Genomic DNA, 17283 nt, shown 5'->3' on the forward strand with positions numbered 1-17283 from the left:
ATATATGATAATATGCTGTCTAGGATTTGCTTCAAAATAATCAGAGCAGGGGAGTGAGTTGAGGGATGGATGGAACAAGATTGTCCCTGTTTAATAATTGTTGCTGCTATGTGACAGGTACATTGGGGTTTATTATACTCCATACTTTTGTTTGGAAGTTCTCATTATGAAAAGTTTTTAAAAATCACCTGTATAAATTTTTGTTTTATTCTCTCTGAGAAATGTCAAAAGCACTTTGGATCCACCTCACAGCTAGTGAGAAGAACAACACCACAGGGAGAGAGTGGGTAGGACACTGTTTAGAAGAGTCACCGTATTTACTTTTGGACTTGAAGTTGTGAGGAGACAGACCTACACAAAGGGAGAGGCTGCATGATAAAGCAGAGTGGAGAAATTCCAGATTCTGGTAACATCATTTGAGCTCCTGGATCCAGCTATACCTAAAGTCATATACAGTATGCTGCATGTGGTTTGCTGAAACTGATTCTTAAATATTACAAATACAGTGCCTGCTTTGGTAGCACATATACTAAACTTGGAATGATAAAGGGAAGACTAGAATGGTCTCTGTGCAAGGATGACATGCAAATTTGTGAAGCATTCCATATTTTTGTAAGTTTTCATCTCTTTAACTTGTTATATCTGTAAAATGTTTTTTGTAAGCCTCACAGTAGCCACAGCACAAAAATATGTAATAATTCACTAAAAATAAAAAGGCAACAAATTAAAACATACCGTGAGAGATATTAAAGTACAAAAGTAAACAGAAAGGAAGAGAGGAGTCTCAAAACAATGAGAAAATAAGCAACAAAATGACAGGAGTAAGTTCTTATTAATAATACTGAATGTAAACAGTCTCAATTCTCCAATTAAAAGGCACAGAGTGGCTAAATGGATAAAGAAACAAGACCCAATTATATGCTACCTTCAAGAAACCAACTTCACCCGTAAAGACACACAGAGACTGAAATATTACCAATATAGTAGCAAATCACATAGAAGATAACAATTCTTAAGCCTAGTATTAAAAAGTGAAAAAGAAGAGCTGTTAATTTTTATATTCTTGTATTTGATTACAGACTATAGATGTAGACATGGAGTGGAAAATTATGTCAGTTCCCGTGGTTGAGTAAATCTTTAGCAGAGATTAGGACCAATCTTTTATCATTCTTTCTGAGAGCTAAGAGGAATCAGGTGACTAGACAGACTCCTGTGCTGATGAAACCCACAGGTACTTGAATGTCTTGCAATGTATGTGGTTAAGGTGACTTCACCCTGATGCTCAGCTACCCTGTCTGTGTTTGATGGTGGCTTCAGACAGATCCAGATTGTGGTAATGAGTAATTATGGGTTTTCCTCAGCTTCAGACACAAGGTGAGTTCATCTTTTATCCTTCAGCCTCTAACTGCACCAGTTGGAGTTTCTGAATGGAATGATTGAAGTCTGGCCTTTAAGATGTTACGATTCGAGGAATCAAAATCTCTGGGTCTGGCATTGTAGATCAGAATTGAGAACACTGTGACTCAATGGTGGTATAATAATAAGACATCATTATACCACCTGTGAGACCTTTTCTCTGTTTAATTTCCTCATCTGTAAAATTTGAATAATAATAGTGCCTACCTTGTACGGTTGTTTTGAAGTTAAATGAGTTAATAAAATTTAAGCACTTTGAATAGAGACTGGCACCTGGTAAATGTTAGCTATCATTATTATTGAAAACTAATAATTTTCTGCCTCAAACAAACATTTCCTCTTGAACATGAATATCCTAAAAACACAAAGAAAAGGCAAGAAATATGAGGATTTATGGAAATTGTAATCATCTCTGTGAGAGTGGGCAACACTTCTCAGATATCAGTACTTGGTTGTTGTGTTCTTTAGTATTCTAAGGTACCCAGTCAGATGGAAAGCTATATTTGAAGGGTCTCAACAGGGGCTTATTTTTAGGGTTCTGCTAGGTGAGCAGTCACAGGAAAGCTAACAAAAATCTTGTACCCACACCTACTCAGACAGTGGTTTCTTTAAGTCTTATTTGTTAAGCTGGGTTTGGGAGATTTCTTTGAAATACCTAAGTGTCACAGGAAATAGCAATAATTGAAGACTTGGCTTTAAGGTTAGCCAATACCCCAGTGAGATGATAAAAGCACTGGTAACAAGCAACCCCTAGTTTTTCAGAGATGAAATTGTTTAATGGTTTTAATTTAAATTTATAGAATGCTCTTACTATAATTTTTCTTTTTTTTAGAGATGGGGTCTCACTCTGTTGCCCAGGCTGGAGTACAGGGGCATGATCATAGCTCATTGCATCCTTGAACTCCTGGGCTCAAGAGATCCTCCTGCCTCAGTCTCCTGAGTAGCTGGGACTACAGGTGCATACCACGTGTGGCTAATTTTTTCTTATTTTTTGTGGAGATGGGGCCTTACTATGTTTGCTCAGTGTTTTCAAGGCCAGGCTGGTCTCAAACTTCTGGCCTCAAGCAATCCTCCCAGCTAAGCCTCCCAAAGTGCTGGGATTACAGGTGTGAGCCACTGCATCTGGCCCCTCTCCCCACACCTAAGACCCATCTACAAGTGTCTTAGTAAGAGTGGCAACCAAAACATTTTTTAGAATCTTCAGGATTTCAGAGGTAATTTCTTTCAGCTGGGTAGCCTGGCAACATTTTGTACCATTACAAAAACTACCTTTTCAGTAAGCACCGGTACCCTACATTTTATTGAAATTGCATGTTGAGTCCACTCTGCTGGCGAGTCTGTAGCTGAATGTCTGTCTCCACGAGGTACCCACGACTAGCATTTGTGGTTGGCAGCCTGCACAGCACGTACACTTCACTCTCTTCCTTTAATGAAATGTTTCTGTTTTAAAAAGCATGAGGCCCAGATCTGCTAAGTCAGATGTGATGTGTTACCTTTCAGCTGCACAAGCTCTGCTACAAGGATCTGGGAAGTTTATTATCTGACACAAATCTGTCGGGAACTTCTCTGCTGTTGACTGACCACAAACCACAGAGCTTGGGTTAGTTCAGAGATTGTCTGTTTAGTGACTTGATACTCTGAGACAGTGCTACTCAAAGCAGCCAGCCTGGGAACTCTTTTGGACTGGTCCAGAATGAGATCAGCCACTTATTCCAGATTGTAAACCAGCGTAATGTTTCATTCATGGAGAAAGTCTTGCTCTGAAAAAAAAATGCTGATGGAGCTGAACAGCGTGCCTCATGTGGTTGATCTACATTCTGGTGCAAGCTCCTTAACGCATACGCTGCTCTGTGAACCACATTCGATAACTGACGCAGGGGTATAAAGGCACAGCTTCTTTGCCTTAACGCAGGACAATTCTGGAAGGCCATGTGCTGATGTCTACAAGAGAGCACCCTCAAGTTTGGTGATTTCCTAGGACTCCCAGAGGGCAACACAGAGCTGTACTCATGTATCCTTTCAATTACAGCAAAAGGATACAAAGAGAAAACAAAACAGTGAAGGGAAAAGGCACATGGTACAAAGTCTGGAGGAAACCAGGTATCAACTTCCAAGAGTCCTTTATCAGTGTAGTCACACAGGACATACTTAATTCCTGTAGCACCAAATTGTGACAATATGTATGTAATGTTGTCGACCAGGGAAGCTCAATAAAGATTCAGTGCTGAAGGTTTTATTCAGGGCTGGTTATGTAGGACCCCACTGCCTAACACATTCCCACATTCCAGACTCTCAGAAGGTAAGGTGTTTAGCATAAACCACATTATTTGCACAGACAGTTTGGCGTGGTGAGGTACTCTTACCAGTTAGGGAATGGTGGGAGCCCTCCCTAAACCCAAGTTCCCAGATGCCAGCCAAGGACCAACTTGCAACCTTGTAGGCCTTTCTAAGGACAGCAGTCTCAAGCCTATGTCAGCTTGTTTTTACAAACTGCCCCAGTTTCAGAGTTTTCTGTGGGGTTGGTTAAGGTGCCACCTTCACAGACCTGCAAGATGCTGGAGTGGTGGCCCCCACATCACCATTTAATTCACCACCCTCACACAATTTAGACAGATGCTGCAAGATAACAGTGGACTAAATGCAAATTCAACCAAATATTAATAGCAGCCTGACTATAGCTGCTGTGCCAGAGGGGACATCTTTGTTAGTGTAGATTAACGTGGCTTTGGGTACAGGCTATGCAACCATTGACCCCTGGTGGGTGCATGCCTTCCCACTCCCATCAGAAAGAAGGATCAGAACAGGTCACAATGAATAAAATATACAGTCTGGGCCCAAGGATATGTTAATGCTCTTGCTTTGTACACCAGATAGACATTCCATAGAAAATCACTTAGTTCACAGTATTAATGGATTATGTTAATCCAATGGGATGAATGAGAAGTAACTAGTAAATTGGAGGCCTCGATATAGCATATGTGTACCAGAGGGTAAGACAGAACCTGTGAAATTCAGGAGCTTACAATGATCAGTAAAGTTTGAGGGGCGGAGTGTCCAGTGATCTGGGGCATGCCAAGACATCCCCTCTAAAATAAAAAACAAATTATTGCAACTTGAACATCCCATTATAAAGAAGAAAGCCCAATACCTGAAGGCCTCTTTAGGTTCTGAAGGCAACATGTTTCACACCTAGGGATACCACTCTCCCTTATATTCTGGGTGGCACAAGAGCATCCCAGTTTTGAGTGATGACCAAAGCAGCAAAGGGCTCGATGGCAGGTCCGTGTTGTGGTGAAAACTGGTCTGCTACTTAGGTCACCTCACCTAACAGATCTCACGGTGGAGTTATTGGTGGAGAGAAAAGATGCACAAGAAATTAAAGCAAAACCTCTCTGCATTTAACCCTTCATTTTTCTCTGCCCATTTTATTGAGTAACCAAATGTATAAAAGCCACAAAACACATTACTGGAAAAAATATTTTATTTTTCAAATAAATAATGGATTTTTTTTTACCCCTCAATTATTTCTATAATAATTTTATCTTTTTATTAAAACTAAATATATATTTAATACATTTCAACTTTTCACAAATTAAAGACTATGGTAATTATCTTTAGCGAACAAAGTCCATTTCCAGAAATTTAAACTTGATATGGAGAAAATGCCACGTGACAAGTCCTTTGTACCTGACTTGCTGCTGAGGCAAGTCCTTTGTACCTGACTTGTGTGCTGAGGTTTGTGTGTTCCAGGATCCAGAAGCCACTCCAAGTTTCAAAGCAAAGTGGAACCCTTGCGTCAGCCTTGGCTGCCAGAGGAATTTCTGGATGGGAGAGATGACCTGGTTTTGCTTTATACAGGACAGTTCTTTCCTGGGGTAGGCTGGAACCTCTGGGAACAAAGGACTGAGGTATATACTGTGTTCAGGCCTTTGTTTGGGGCTGCAGGTGGGAAGGACCCTATTTTTAATGTAAGATTTCTATGAGTAACCATTTCTCCATAAGAATAAAGAGGAAATGGGCAGCTCTGGATCCTTAATGATACCAGTATTTTGCCCATAGTTACCTATTTCTCAGCGACACTAGATCCGATGAGAAAGACGACAAGGGCTGAGTTCACTATGAATACAAGTAGTAAAAGTGACTGTGGCAATTGTGATAGTGGCAGAATGTGGGATTTTACTTTTGGAAAGATCTTCCAGGCTTGATTTATTCTAAGAAGCCAACAGAGTGTTAGAATCTAGACATACTGTGTTTGGGTCTATCCTCTTTCTTTTCTCCACTGTCCATTGGCTTACTTTAATTTATACACTCCCAAATAAGGTGAGGGAACAAGTCTTCATCTCTATCAAAGTTTCTCTATAAAACCTAAGTTCATACCCAAACTTTCCATTAGAGTATCCATTATGAATTTAAAATTAAATAACTAAAACAATAGGTAGCTAATGTAAGGGTGTTTTTGTTTTTGTTTTTTAAGGTAGTAAAAAGATATGGCCTCGGTGATTTTTCTTTTAGCATAATGCTGGTGGGTAAAATCTCATTTAGATGGAAGGTTTAGAATCCTACATAAAAATATAACATGCACTGAAACATTGAAAATTGTAAATACAAAAAAATTCAAGTCACCATATCCCTACTGATATTAATGTAACACAAATAAAGGTACAATGAACAAATCAGCACAAAATGCAACTCATTTCTTGTTAATACAATGAAACAGGTGATACTCAAATTCTAACTACTATACCATGGACTCCTGAATGAGGTTCATAATACGTACATGTGCTTCCATGTAGAGTGTGGCTTTGGCTAACAGTTTTCATTCTAATTCACAGTATTTATGACTCATTTCAGTTGTCTTTCTCTAAATAAAAGCCCTTAGGCAGTAATCTACTCTCCTAATTAAAGAAAAATTTTTGAACACTTTCTCCAATTCCTATTTCAACTCAAAAAGCCATAATCATAAATTTTTAATGGTTTCTTCTATATTTTACATTTTAAAAAATGCCAGCAATATTATTTTCTGTAAAATACAAAGCAGCATTAAAAATATTCAGCTAGTACTAGCATTCAGATTTTAAAGATACATCTTTATGATTAAATGACAATCATAAAGCAAAATGTTCAGACCTGTCAGAGCAGCCAACCATTTACAAATCAGATTTCTGACCCTTTTTTTGGTTTTGAAATCTATTCTGGTTTATATCAAAGTGTTCCTAGTGAGGCAGAATGACGCACTGTAATGAAAAACTAAGACCCATGAGGAATCTTCTTAAGCCAGCTCTGAACAATTTGAAAAGCCAATAGATCTTCACCATGTGTTATTCTCAGGGTCAATAATATGGGATGCTTTGAACACTAGGTATTATTGATAACTAACGTACCTTGGACTGGATCCAAGATGGATATGTGTTATTGATGAATTCTGTTTTACAGTAAAATACATTTAAAGTAAAATTCAACATACTTACCATAAAGCACACATAAGTGTAGGTACTCTTGTGAAGCCAAATATTTGATGCTGCTGAAGAAGTGTCTAGTTCCTTCTACTATAGCTTAATGTGGCTATTTTGATATCATTTCCTTAGCCCTGTGGACTATTCTTGAGATCTTAACATTTTACAATGGTGACCTGGTACTAGTATAGGTCTATAAAAACATAATTGTCACAAGCCACCCCAAAACATGATAACTGCCACAAATTTCTGCACATCTTCAGAAAAGTCTTTGGATAGCAACTACAATGCATAATGCTCCAGAGGATTCCAAGAAGCACTTAAAATGACAGATATTATTTAGCAATGGCAAATGAGAATTATTTTCTAAAAAACTGTACCAATGTCATTTTTAGGTAGAACATGACATGAAATTATTTTATAAAATATAGTTTTGTTCTATGCTCTGCTGACAACACTCCCAACAGAAAGCATTCAATCTATTTGCTGTTTCTTGGCTGATCAGACATTCATCCTTTAATTCCCTGATTGTCTTCCTCAATGATTTCTGGAAACGCTGTTCTCGCTCTAAAACATTCTGTAGACTTTCCTTGGCATCCTCTAGCTCGCTGATCACGCGATCTAATTTATGCTTAAGTTTCTTTGGACTGTCCATTATGCTGTAGCTATGTTCCTAAAAACATAAACACCAAGTTATAAAACCAGACAAAACAAGTAGTTAAATAAAAGCTTATAATTAGGTCTCAGCTGCTTCTTCATTTATGATGCTTAGAAAAGATCTTTAAGTGGGTGATATTTAGAGGCTAGGTGTTCAAGGAAATATGGGAAGCAAAGAAGTGATCCCTATGATTGCCTCAGCTTAATGCCTTGAGAGAGTGTCTAGGCCGTAGTGCAAAGAGGGCAGACACATGCAGGGCTGGGCAGACTGAGGAGATAGCGCAAAACGTCCAGGGAGACCAAGGTGGCCACAGTTCACAGGACAAGGTACTAGACAGGAGACAGCTGCACAGAGAGGAAATTCTTGAGAGCTTCAGAGGATCCCCCTGAAGTATTCTACTGGGTAAGATCAGCATATGCATATGAGGAAACTACTCAAGGATAAGGAAAGAACAACCAAGAAAGATTAGAAGTGACCTGTGGTCGTAGGGCATAGGCACTATTTCTAAAAGCGAGACTTGATGTCATCAAGATTCACAGCACACTGACTAGTGTATACAAAAGGGTCTTGCCTCAGTAATGTATTATAATAGCCCCAGACTGAGCACTATCCTGGCCTTGCCAAAGAAAGCAAAATCTGAAAGGCTCAAACTGTTTCTGAATAATTATACCCCAGAATAATGCTCAAGAAAACAGGATACAAAAATATCTAGCATCCAGCAAATTAAAATCCACAATGTGTGGCATGCAAAAATTACCAGGCAGGAAAATATTAACCATAATAAGAGAAATGAATCAGTGGAGACCAAACCAGAACTGACACAAATGTTAGACTTAGCAGACAAACGAATTAAGAAAGTTATTAAAACCACATTCCATATATTCCAAAGGTTAAGCAGAGGCATGAAATATATAAAAACACTCTAGAGAGTCTTTATCTAGACATAAAAACTAGAGCTTCTTTATCTAGACATAAAAACTAGAGCTGGGCTTGGTGGCTCATGTGTGTGCTTTGGGAGGCTCAAGTAAGAGAATGGCACATTCTTTGCAAATGTACACAGAACATTTACCAAGATAGGCCATATTCTGGCTTATCAAATAAATCTCAATAAATTTAAAAGGGTTCAAACTATCGCGATGTATGTTCTCTGACCACACAGACTTAAATCAGAAATTAATAATAGATATTTAGAAAATCTCTCAATATTTAGAAACCATATAACAAACACACTTCTGAATAATCTATGGGTCAAAGAACAAATCAAAATGACATGTGACAATATTTTAAGTGGAATGAAGATGAAAACACAACATATTTATTTTGTGGAATGCCGCTAAAGCAATACTTATGGAGGAATTAATACCACTGAATGCCTATACTAGAAAGCTTCAAACAATGACCTCAGCTTCCACCTCAAGAAACTCGAAAAAGATGAGAAAATTTTACTGAAATAAGTAGAAGGAAATAATAAAGACAAGTGGAAATCAGTGAAGTAGAAAACATACAAAAAGTACAAGAAAATTGATGAAAACTAGTTCTTTCACAAAATCAATAAAATTGACAAATCTCTTGGTAGACTGATCAGTAATAAAAGAGAACAGAAACAAATTACCAATATCAGAAATGAGAGCTATACCAATACAGAGTCTACAGATATTGAAAGAATAGGGAAATGTTAGGAACAACTTCAATAAATTTTGACAACAGTGATGAAATGGACAAATTCCTTGGAAGACATAAACTATTAAAAAACCTTCCCACAAAGAAAACTCCAAGTCCTGATAGCTTCACTGGGGAATTCTACCAAATAGTTATAGAAGAAATAATATCATTTCTACACAAACTCTTCCAGAAAATTAAAAACATTGGCAATAATTTCCAACTCGTTCTTTGAGGTCAGCATTATCTTAATATTGAAACCAGACTGAAAGAGACCACACAGGCCAAATATTCCCCGTGAACAGAAAAGGAAAGATTAAATAAAAATTTAACAAATCTAATCTAACAACATATAAAAGGGATAATGTATAATAAAGAAGTAAGATTTATTCTAGGAATACAAGTTGGTTTAACATTTGAAAATCAATCAATATAACTCATAATATTAATAAACTAAAAAAATCACAATCTCTCAATAGAAACAAAAATATTTGACAGAACATCCATTTCTGATAAAAAAAAAATTCTTAGCAAACTAGGAACAGAAGGCCACTTTCTAAACCTGATAAAGAGCATTTATGAAAAATCTATAGTTAACACATTTAATAGTTAAAGACTGAATGCCTTCCTCCTAAAACCAGGGAGAAGGCTTGGCTATCAGCTCTCAGTACTTCCATTGAGCATAGCCCTGGGGTTCGAGGCAGTATAATAAAGCAACAAAAAGAAATGAAGGGTATTCACACTGGAAAGGAAGAATTAAAACTGCCTTTAATCATAGAGAACATGATTATCTACACAGAAAGTCTAATAGCTTCTACACAAAATTGCTATAATGAATATGAGTTTATCAAGTTTGCAATACAAGATTCATACATGAAAATAAATTATTATATGTCCATATATTAGCAGCAAACAAAATAATACCATTTACAATAGCATCCAGACATTTAAAATACTAAGGGGTAAATCTGACAAAGTGAAAGACCTATATACTGGAAACTATAAAACAATGCTGAGAGAAGTTAAAGTCTTAAATAAATGGAGATATATTGAGCTCATGTGTTGAAAGACTTACTATTACTAAGATATCAATTTTTCCGAAATGGATCTGTAGATTTAACACAAAACCAGTCAAAATTCTGGCAGCTTTTTGGGGGTAGAAATTTATAAAGTGATTCTAAAATTCACATAAAAATGCGAAGAACCTAGAATAGCTAAAACAACCTTTAAAAAGAACAAAGTTGGAGGACTAACACTGCCTAATTTTAAGAATTATTATAAACCTATAGTAATCAAGATTCTAGGCCTGGCTCTAACATGAACAGGCAATGAAATGAATAAATGAATGCAAGCTTGAACACATTGTACGTATGTATTATATGACTGATTTTCAAGAAAACCTAATGAAATAGCTATTCTTTAATTAGATATTTCCATATTGAAAATATAGTACTTGAAGGGAAGAATTAAGGCCAGGCGCGGTGGCTCACGTCTATAATTCTAGCACTCTGGGAGGCCTAGGCGGACGGATAGCTCAAGGTCGGGAGTTGGAAACCAGCCTGAGCAAGAGCGAGACCCTGTCTCTACTAAAAATAGAAAGAAATTAATTGGCCAACTAAAAATACAGAAAAAATTAGCCAGGCATGGTGGCACATGCCTGTAGTCCCAGTTACTTGGGAGGCTAAGGTAGAAGGATTGCTTGAGCCCAGGAGCTTGAGGTTGCTGTGAGCTAGGCGATGCCATGGCACTCACTCTAGCCTGGACAACAGAGTAAAACTTTGTCTCAAAAAAAAAAAAAAGAGAAGAATTAATTATTTTCTTGCTAGAAATAAGCTTGCAAATGCATTCTTTGAACAAAATATGTAACCAAAGAATTAACTACCTCTATATTGCTATTGTAAACATATACACACTACAATGATATGGGAAGCAATATAATTTGTGAGTATTAAATATCAAGGAAAAAACATCAAACACCTAAACCCCTAGATTTTTGCTATGATTCTAAAAAGTCTGACCCTAATGGAGAGGACATATTCATCTTAAAACACTAGCTCAGCAAGTAATTGTACTTACAAAAATGAACTGGGACTGGAATTCTTCAATACATGAGGAAGTACCAACAAGGTGGTGGTTGTGGTTTGTGACTGGAAGGGTTTTGAGGGTGAAGTTTTTCCTACAAGGAAGCTTTTCTCTTTTCCCCTGTTAAGAATAGTTAACAACAATCATTGCAATACTACTTCTTTCTTAAGTTTTTATTCCTTCTTAACTTTATGTAGTAACATACCACATTTCTTTTCATGAAAATTGCTTTTAAAAGTCAGTAAATTCCACTCAGATTATTTTAAAAGAACTTACTGATAACAACTCTAAATTTCACTTGGAAACACAAATTTTCCTTAAAAAAGGGTGATAAAGAGGGAGGGTATGCCTTACCAACTATTAAAAATATAGTACATAGTAACAATAGTTAAAACAGCATGCTAATTTCTTAGAACTAGACAGAAAACCTAGGACTAGATCAAGTAGATAAATGCCTTTAGGATAAAAGTGGCATTCTAAATAAGTGGTGAAAGGCTATAAATCACATAGTAAAAATCAACTAATTAAAAAACCAGTCATGTCCTTTATGTATAGTAAACCACACTCCAATTCTATAGACTGAAAATTTACATGAAAAAGAAAACCACGAGGAACTAGAAAAAAAATATAGGGGCTATTTATATAATCTTAAGGTGGGGAAGGCTAATGTCATATAATACAAGAGAAAATATAGACAACTATATAAAAAAAGTCTGAATTCCAAAAAATAAAATAAAACCAATGCCATAATTAGAACTAAAGACAAATAAAAAGTAACCGCAACATAGATCGCAGTTAAATGATTCATATCCTGAATATAGACACTCATTAGTATTCAAAGATAAATTATAACAATTAAGATGCCATTTTTGTCTATCAATTTTAGCAAAGGTTAAAAACACAACTTATACCAAGGATTAGGGTACAGACACTCTCATGCATAGCTAGTAGGAGAATAGATTGGTACAAACTTTTTGGTGAGTCTTTGAGAGAACTGCATCAAAAGCAAAGCTTTAAAAATTTATATAATCTTTGATCCAACAATTTTATTTCCAGAAATTTAGTTCAAAGAAATAAGAATTTGAAAGATGTTCAAAGGAACAATAATGGTCTTTTTAATGCTGTTTAAATACTTTAAGATGATGAATCTATACACAATAGTGATGACTGCTTATGTAAACCATTATTCATACATAGGACCAACTACTATATGGTCATTAAAATGTTTTATGAAACTGATACCACAAGTACTGGCAAGGATGTGGACCCAAAGAAACTTTTATATGTTGATGGTGTGGTGGGACTATAAATTTGCAACACTGCTTTGGAAAACCATGGCACATATCTACTCATGCTGAACATACACACCCTAGGACTCAGCAATTCCTAACAGATGCACATATACAGTCTACAGAAATGTGCATGTAAGTGCACCAAAAGGCACTGACAGAAATGTTTATAGCTGTACCATTTATAATAGCCCTAAAGTGAAAAACAGCCCGAATGTTCATCAACAGAATGAAAAATTAGTTTATTTATAAAGATGGAACAGTATATAGCAAAGAAAAATAATGACTACTTTCTCATGTTACAATGTGGATGAACCAAACAACAAACGTTGAGCTAAAGAAGCCAGAGTATATACTCTAGATAGGAATCCATTTATATAATTAATAGTAATAGAAGTTAGGATAGTAGTTACCTTGGTGGGGGTGTAATAGCTGGGAAAAAGAATAAGGGAGGCTTCTGGGGAACTGGTAATGTGTTATATCTTGGTTTGGGGGAGTCACATGAGTATATCCACTTTGTGAAAATTCATTGATTTGTATAGTTATGATGGGTACACTTTTCCATATACGTTATACTTCAATATGAAGTTTAGCTAAAAATATTGATAGTATACATAGGCTTCTCTTAAAACATGTGATCCACAGATCTACAGCCCAATCATGTGGGGTGCTTGCTAAGAAGTACAGATGCCTGGACTCCCACCAAAACTTACTGAATCAAATTCTCTGGGAGTGAGACATAAGATTCTATAGTTTAAACAAACTCGTTGGATAATTTTTAAGTAGATTAAAGTCTGAAAGCAATTGTTGGTTGGGAAAATATTTAATGTCATAAATAGTAGCAGTTAATAGTAGACTCTGGAGCCAAAATGCCTGGGTTTAAACCTGGCCTCTGCAGTTTAATATACTAGCTCTGTGACTCTGGGGAAAGTATTCCAGCTCTCAGGTTCTTAGAGAGTACTATTAGTCCTAGAGATTAAGAATAGTACTTACCTAATGTGGTTGTTTTAAGGACTAAATGAGTTAGTACACATGTAAAGTGCTTAGAATAGTGCCTGGCATACAGTAAGCACTATATAGATATATGAAAACAAAAAAGCAGATATACAGGGTAATTCTAGTTTCCTACCTATAAAAATATATACAAATTTATATAAAACACAAAAATGGCTGGAAAGATAAACGTCAAAGTATTCACATTAGTATCTCTGGATTATGTATTATTTTTATTTTTACTTCTATCATCTAATTTCCTATAATAATAAATTTGTTATAACGAAAAAAGTAGTGTTTGAAAGTAACTTAGATAGATTTATTGTGTTCATTATTTGTTAAGCTCTTTTTAACATTACAGTTAGATGACACCTTGCTGGCAGGAAAAAAAAAACCACTTTTAGAGGAAACTGTTCATGATATTATGCATTATTAATATGGAGGAAAATGAGGCAGCCTCCACTTTATCGATCATTTCAGGCTCTGCAACATGATCAACTGCAGAAAGTGACCAGGACTGCACGAAGCAGGGGCGCTTCTGGCTACTTGTTTCCAGCTGGCGGGAAGGAGACACCTTTCAATTGAGGCTCTCCATAAATTTTTCACTTTGGAATCAACCAATCCATCTATAATTTCTGGAAGCAAATTCACTTTCAAGTACATGAAGCCAAGAGAGGCAATGAGGGTGAAGCAGCCAACTGATGGCACTATCACTAAGAAAAAACATTGTATTCAGTAAGAATTTATTCAATCTATTTCCTTTTTCCCACCTCTTCTCTTATCTTCTTTCTCCTGTTCTTATCTCTCTCTTTTGGTTTTCTTCCTTTGGGTCCTACCTAGACTTTAAGCTTGCATATATGTGGCTCTCAGAAGTGTACTTTAATTCTGTTAGTAGTTCTGCTCTTGACTTCTGCTCCAGTGTTGAGGACTGTCAACTTGGAACTTGAGTTCAACCTTATGTTAATCTCCATTTTTTAGACAAAAATCATGAGTCATACCAATTCCTAAAGTCAGTCTACCTCACCAAACCTTAGTAATGTATGAATATTTATGAGTGGCTACTGGTAAAATACTCCCACTACACATTATGAAAGCTGAAGCTGCAGTCTATAAATTTAAAAACGGACTTCAAATAAATAGGAAAACAATAAAAATGTTAGGAAGAGTGGTAAAGTTTCTTCAACAGTATCATAAAAAGTGAGTAATGATGGTAGGCAATATCTCATAAACAAACCTGTAAGTGATATGGGGAATCAAAGATAGAAGGTATGACTCCAGGCTTCAGTTTAATATTCGGAGCACTTCTATCAAAATCTGTCTTCTTAAAGTGCCTTGAACACAATACGTCTCCTTTTTTAGGCTCCCAAATGCCTGCCGCATTCACATCAAGTCTTTTCATTGCTAATACCCATTCTCTTTTGATGTTTTCATCTGTGGGGAATCTGGAAAAAAATACAAAAAAAAAATTAAAATTAAACACTATTGATATATACTTGAATTAAAGCTGTCTCATATAACTATGGCTAAATTGATTCCTTTAGTTTGTTATTACTCTTGGGAATTGCAATATTCAGGAAACCATAATTCATGCTTTTGTAACTTTCAGTTTTAATATTCAAATTTTTCTGCCAATCATGCTGCAGACATATGGCCCTCATTTCAATTTTTCTCGTATTATAAGGAAGAAAGTTTTGCCGGGCACGGTGGCTCACGCCTGTAATCCTAGCACTCTGGGAGGCCGAGGCAGGCGGATTGCTCGAGGTCAGGAGTTCGAAACCAGCCTGAGCAAGAGTGAGACCCTGTCTCTACTATAAATAGAAAGAAATTAATTGGCCAACTAATATATATACAAAAAATCAGCGGAGCATGGTGACGCATGCCTGTAGTCCCAGCTACTCGGGAGGCTGAGGCAGTAGGATGGCTTGAGCCCAGGAGTTTGAAGTTGTTGTGAGCCAGGCTGACACCACGGCACTCACTCTAGCCTGGGCAACAAAGAGAGACCCTGTCTCAAAAAAGGAAAAAAAAAAAAAGAAGAAAGTTTCAATAGGTATTTAGCACTTTATAGTAAGATTCACAACTGAAAGTTTTCTTCATCTATAGATGAAGAAAGAGTATTACCTGGGCCTGTTCCTATTGAAGTGATATGCACAATTTATCCCCAATGAATAGGGCCCCTTGTACTTCATTCTTCTGTCGGAATCAAAAAACTGCTTAGTACAGTGTTTAATACATAGTAGGTCTATAAATGCCTAGCGAATGAGTGCAGAGTTTGGAGATCTGGAAATCAGAACTATTTTGAGAGATCTGAAGGCCAAAAACTGTATCTTTCCCAATTTTCAAGGTGGTTCAAATTCTTTCTGGAATAACAATACTGAATTTCCTTGAAGGCATGTTAAAATACAAAGTAGTAATATTAGGAAGAGTGAGTCTGATGGCATTTTTTTGTAACCAGTCTCTGATATCCTGGCAGGTCTCTTAAAACTTTTAAACTAAACCGTAAACATGGAAAAGCATCACTGTCCCTTCAAATTTAATAAAAAGGTTATTTAAAAAGAATGTGAGAACTAAAGTTCAGAATTGACTTAAGTAGAACTGTCTTTTGCTTTTTATAACACGTAAAAAGTACTTGGCTTGACTAAGCAAAATCTTACACGTGAAACGTCAGTCCTTTTAACTTGGAATTTGGCAGACAGCGAGAAGCACATCCAATGGCCGAGCAGCATTTCACCATGATTTTAGCAACTCATAACAGAACTGAAAGAAAATTAAAATGGTTAAGAGTTAGTAATTTCAAAGCTGAAGGAGAACATACTTACCTTTTTTCCAGTTATGTTTTAGGAAGCACGAAATCAGGTTAGAAAAGCCAAAGGCAAATATTTTCTTCCAACACCTACAGCTTTGCTCATAAAATTTTCCCAGGCTTCCACTCTTTTAATAAGGTGAGGCATATTCAGCTATGCAACCTAAGGCGTCTGATTTCAGTTTTGCAGGATTGTACATTTCCCTTCTACCTTTTCACACCGACTTACTGTGGGGGCACACTAAGTCTCACTCATCTTTCAGCTCTCCGCGGAAATTAAGCTTCCCTAGGGAAACCTACCCTAACACGCACGTCAACTCGGATCCTCTCTAACATTAGCTCTCATAGGACATGCACCTCTCCAAACTATAATCTTACATGTTTTGCAGGGATTGCGCTGATTAACGTCTTTCTTGTCCACCAGTCTGAGTTCCACGAGGGCACGGTGAGGCGTGGGTTTTTCCTCACTTTTCGTCCTCACGGCTAGCTGGGGCCGGCACGTAGGGAATGTTAACACACACTATGAATGGACGAAGGGCAAGTACAGGGGCAAGGGACGCGAGCCAGAAGCGGTTTAGGGGGCTAGCGCGCGCTGGGGCCGGCCTGGAGCCCCGAGGCCCCGCCGAGCTCGCCCCCGTCTCGAGGCTCCCGCCGCCGCTCGAGGGAGACAGGGAGGGGCCGCCCTGTCACAGGTGCCGATGCGCCCGGTGAACGTCTCTTCCGCCCGGGGCCAGCCAGTGTCTCCGCGCCGCGGCAGTCCTCCTCGCTCCAAACCACGCCCCAGGATGTGGGCGGGCAGCGATGAGGGGAGACGAAGAGGCAACCTAAGAGTTACTACCGTTAGCAGCGAAGACGGCGACTAACGTCGGCCGCGGACATTGCACCTTGCTACGCTTCCGTCCCCGGAAGCCCTGGGACCGGAAATCCGGCTGC

At 37.5% G+C, this 17283-nt stretch overlaps 1 protein-coding gene and 1 non-coding gene across 3 annotated transcripts; one reads left to right on the plus strand and one right to left on the minus strand.

Annotated features, from left to right (window-relative positions):
• Nucleotides 1-505: 505 nt before the first annotated feature.
• On the plus strand, nucleotides 506-612 carry LOC142864756 (U6 spliceosomal RNA). The gene has a single exon (XR_012915103.1). It is a non-coding gene; the product is annotated as a U6 spliceosomal RNA (small nuclear RNA).
• Nucleotides 613-4879: 4267 nt separating this feature from the next.
• THAP6 (THAP domain containing 6) lies at nucleotides 4880-17212 on the minus strand. 2 transcript variants are annotated; one of them, XR_012915082.1, is made up of 6 exons: nucleotides 16729-17212; nucleotides 16202-16304; nucleotides 14785-14992; nucleotides 11263-11388; nucleotides 6885-7542; nucleotides 4880-5237 (listed from the first exon to the last, which is right to left on the minus strand). XR_012915082.1 is itself a non-coding variant. In XM_012744652.3 (5 exons), the coding sequence occupies exons 2-5, from the start codon at nucleotides 16279-16281 to the stop codon at nucleotides 7288-7290; spliced, it is 669 nt and encodes a 222-aa protein (XP_012600106.1). In that variant the 5' UTR covers nucleotides 16282-16304; nucleotides 16729-17212; the 3' UTR covers nucleotides 4880-7287. The 2 variants fall into 2 exon arrangements, 1 of the variants encoding a protein (XP_012600106.1); XM_012744652.3 differs by having other exon boundaries at nucleotides 4880-7542.
• Nucleotides 17213-17283: the final 71 nt, after the last annotated feature.

Source organism: Microcebus murinus, chromosome 26 (assembly GCF_040939455.1).
Source record: "Microcebus murinus isolate Inina chromosome 26, M.murinus_Inina_mat1.0, whole genome shotgun sequence".
Lineage (NCBI taxonomy): Eukaryota > Metazoa > Chordata > Mammalia > Primates > Cheirogaleidae > Microcebus > Microcebus murinus.

What these genes read in the sequence shown, in the direction of transcription:
- THAP6 (XM_012744652.3), bottom strand. Translation starts at nt 16,281, where the DNA reads ATGGTGAAATGCTGCTCGGCCATTGGATGTGCTTCTCGCTGTCTGCCA. An exon ending in AAAGGACTGACGTTTCACGT is followed by an intron (nt 14,993 to 16,201) that starts GTAAGATTTTGC and finishes ATTTTTTTCCAG; the next exon opens with ATTCCCCACAGATGAAAACA. An exon ending in ATTCCCCATATCACTTACAG is followed by an intron (nt 11,389 to 14,784) that starts GTTTGTTTATGA and finishes TATTCTTAACAG; the next exon opens with GGGAAAAGAGAAAAGCTTCC.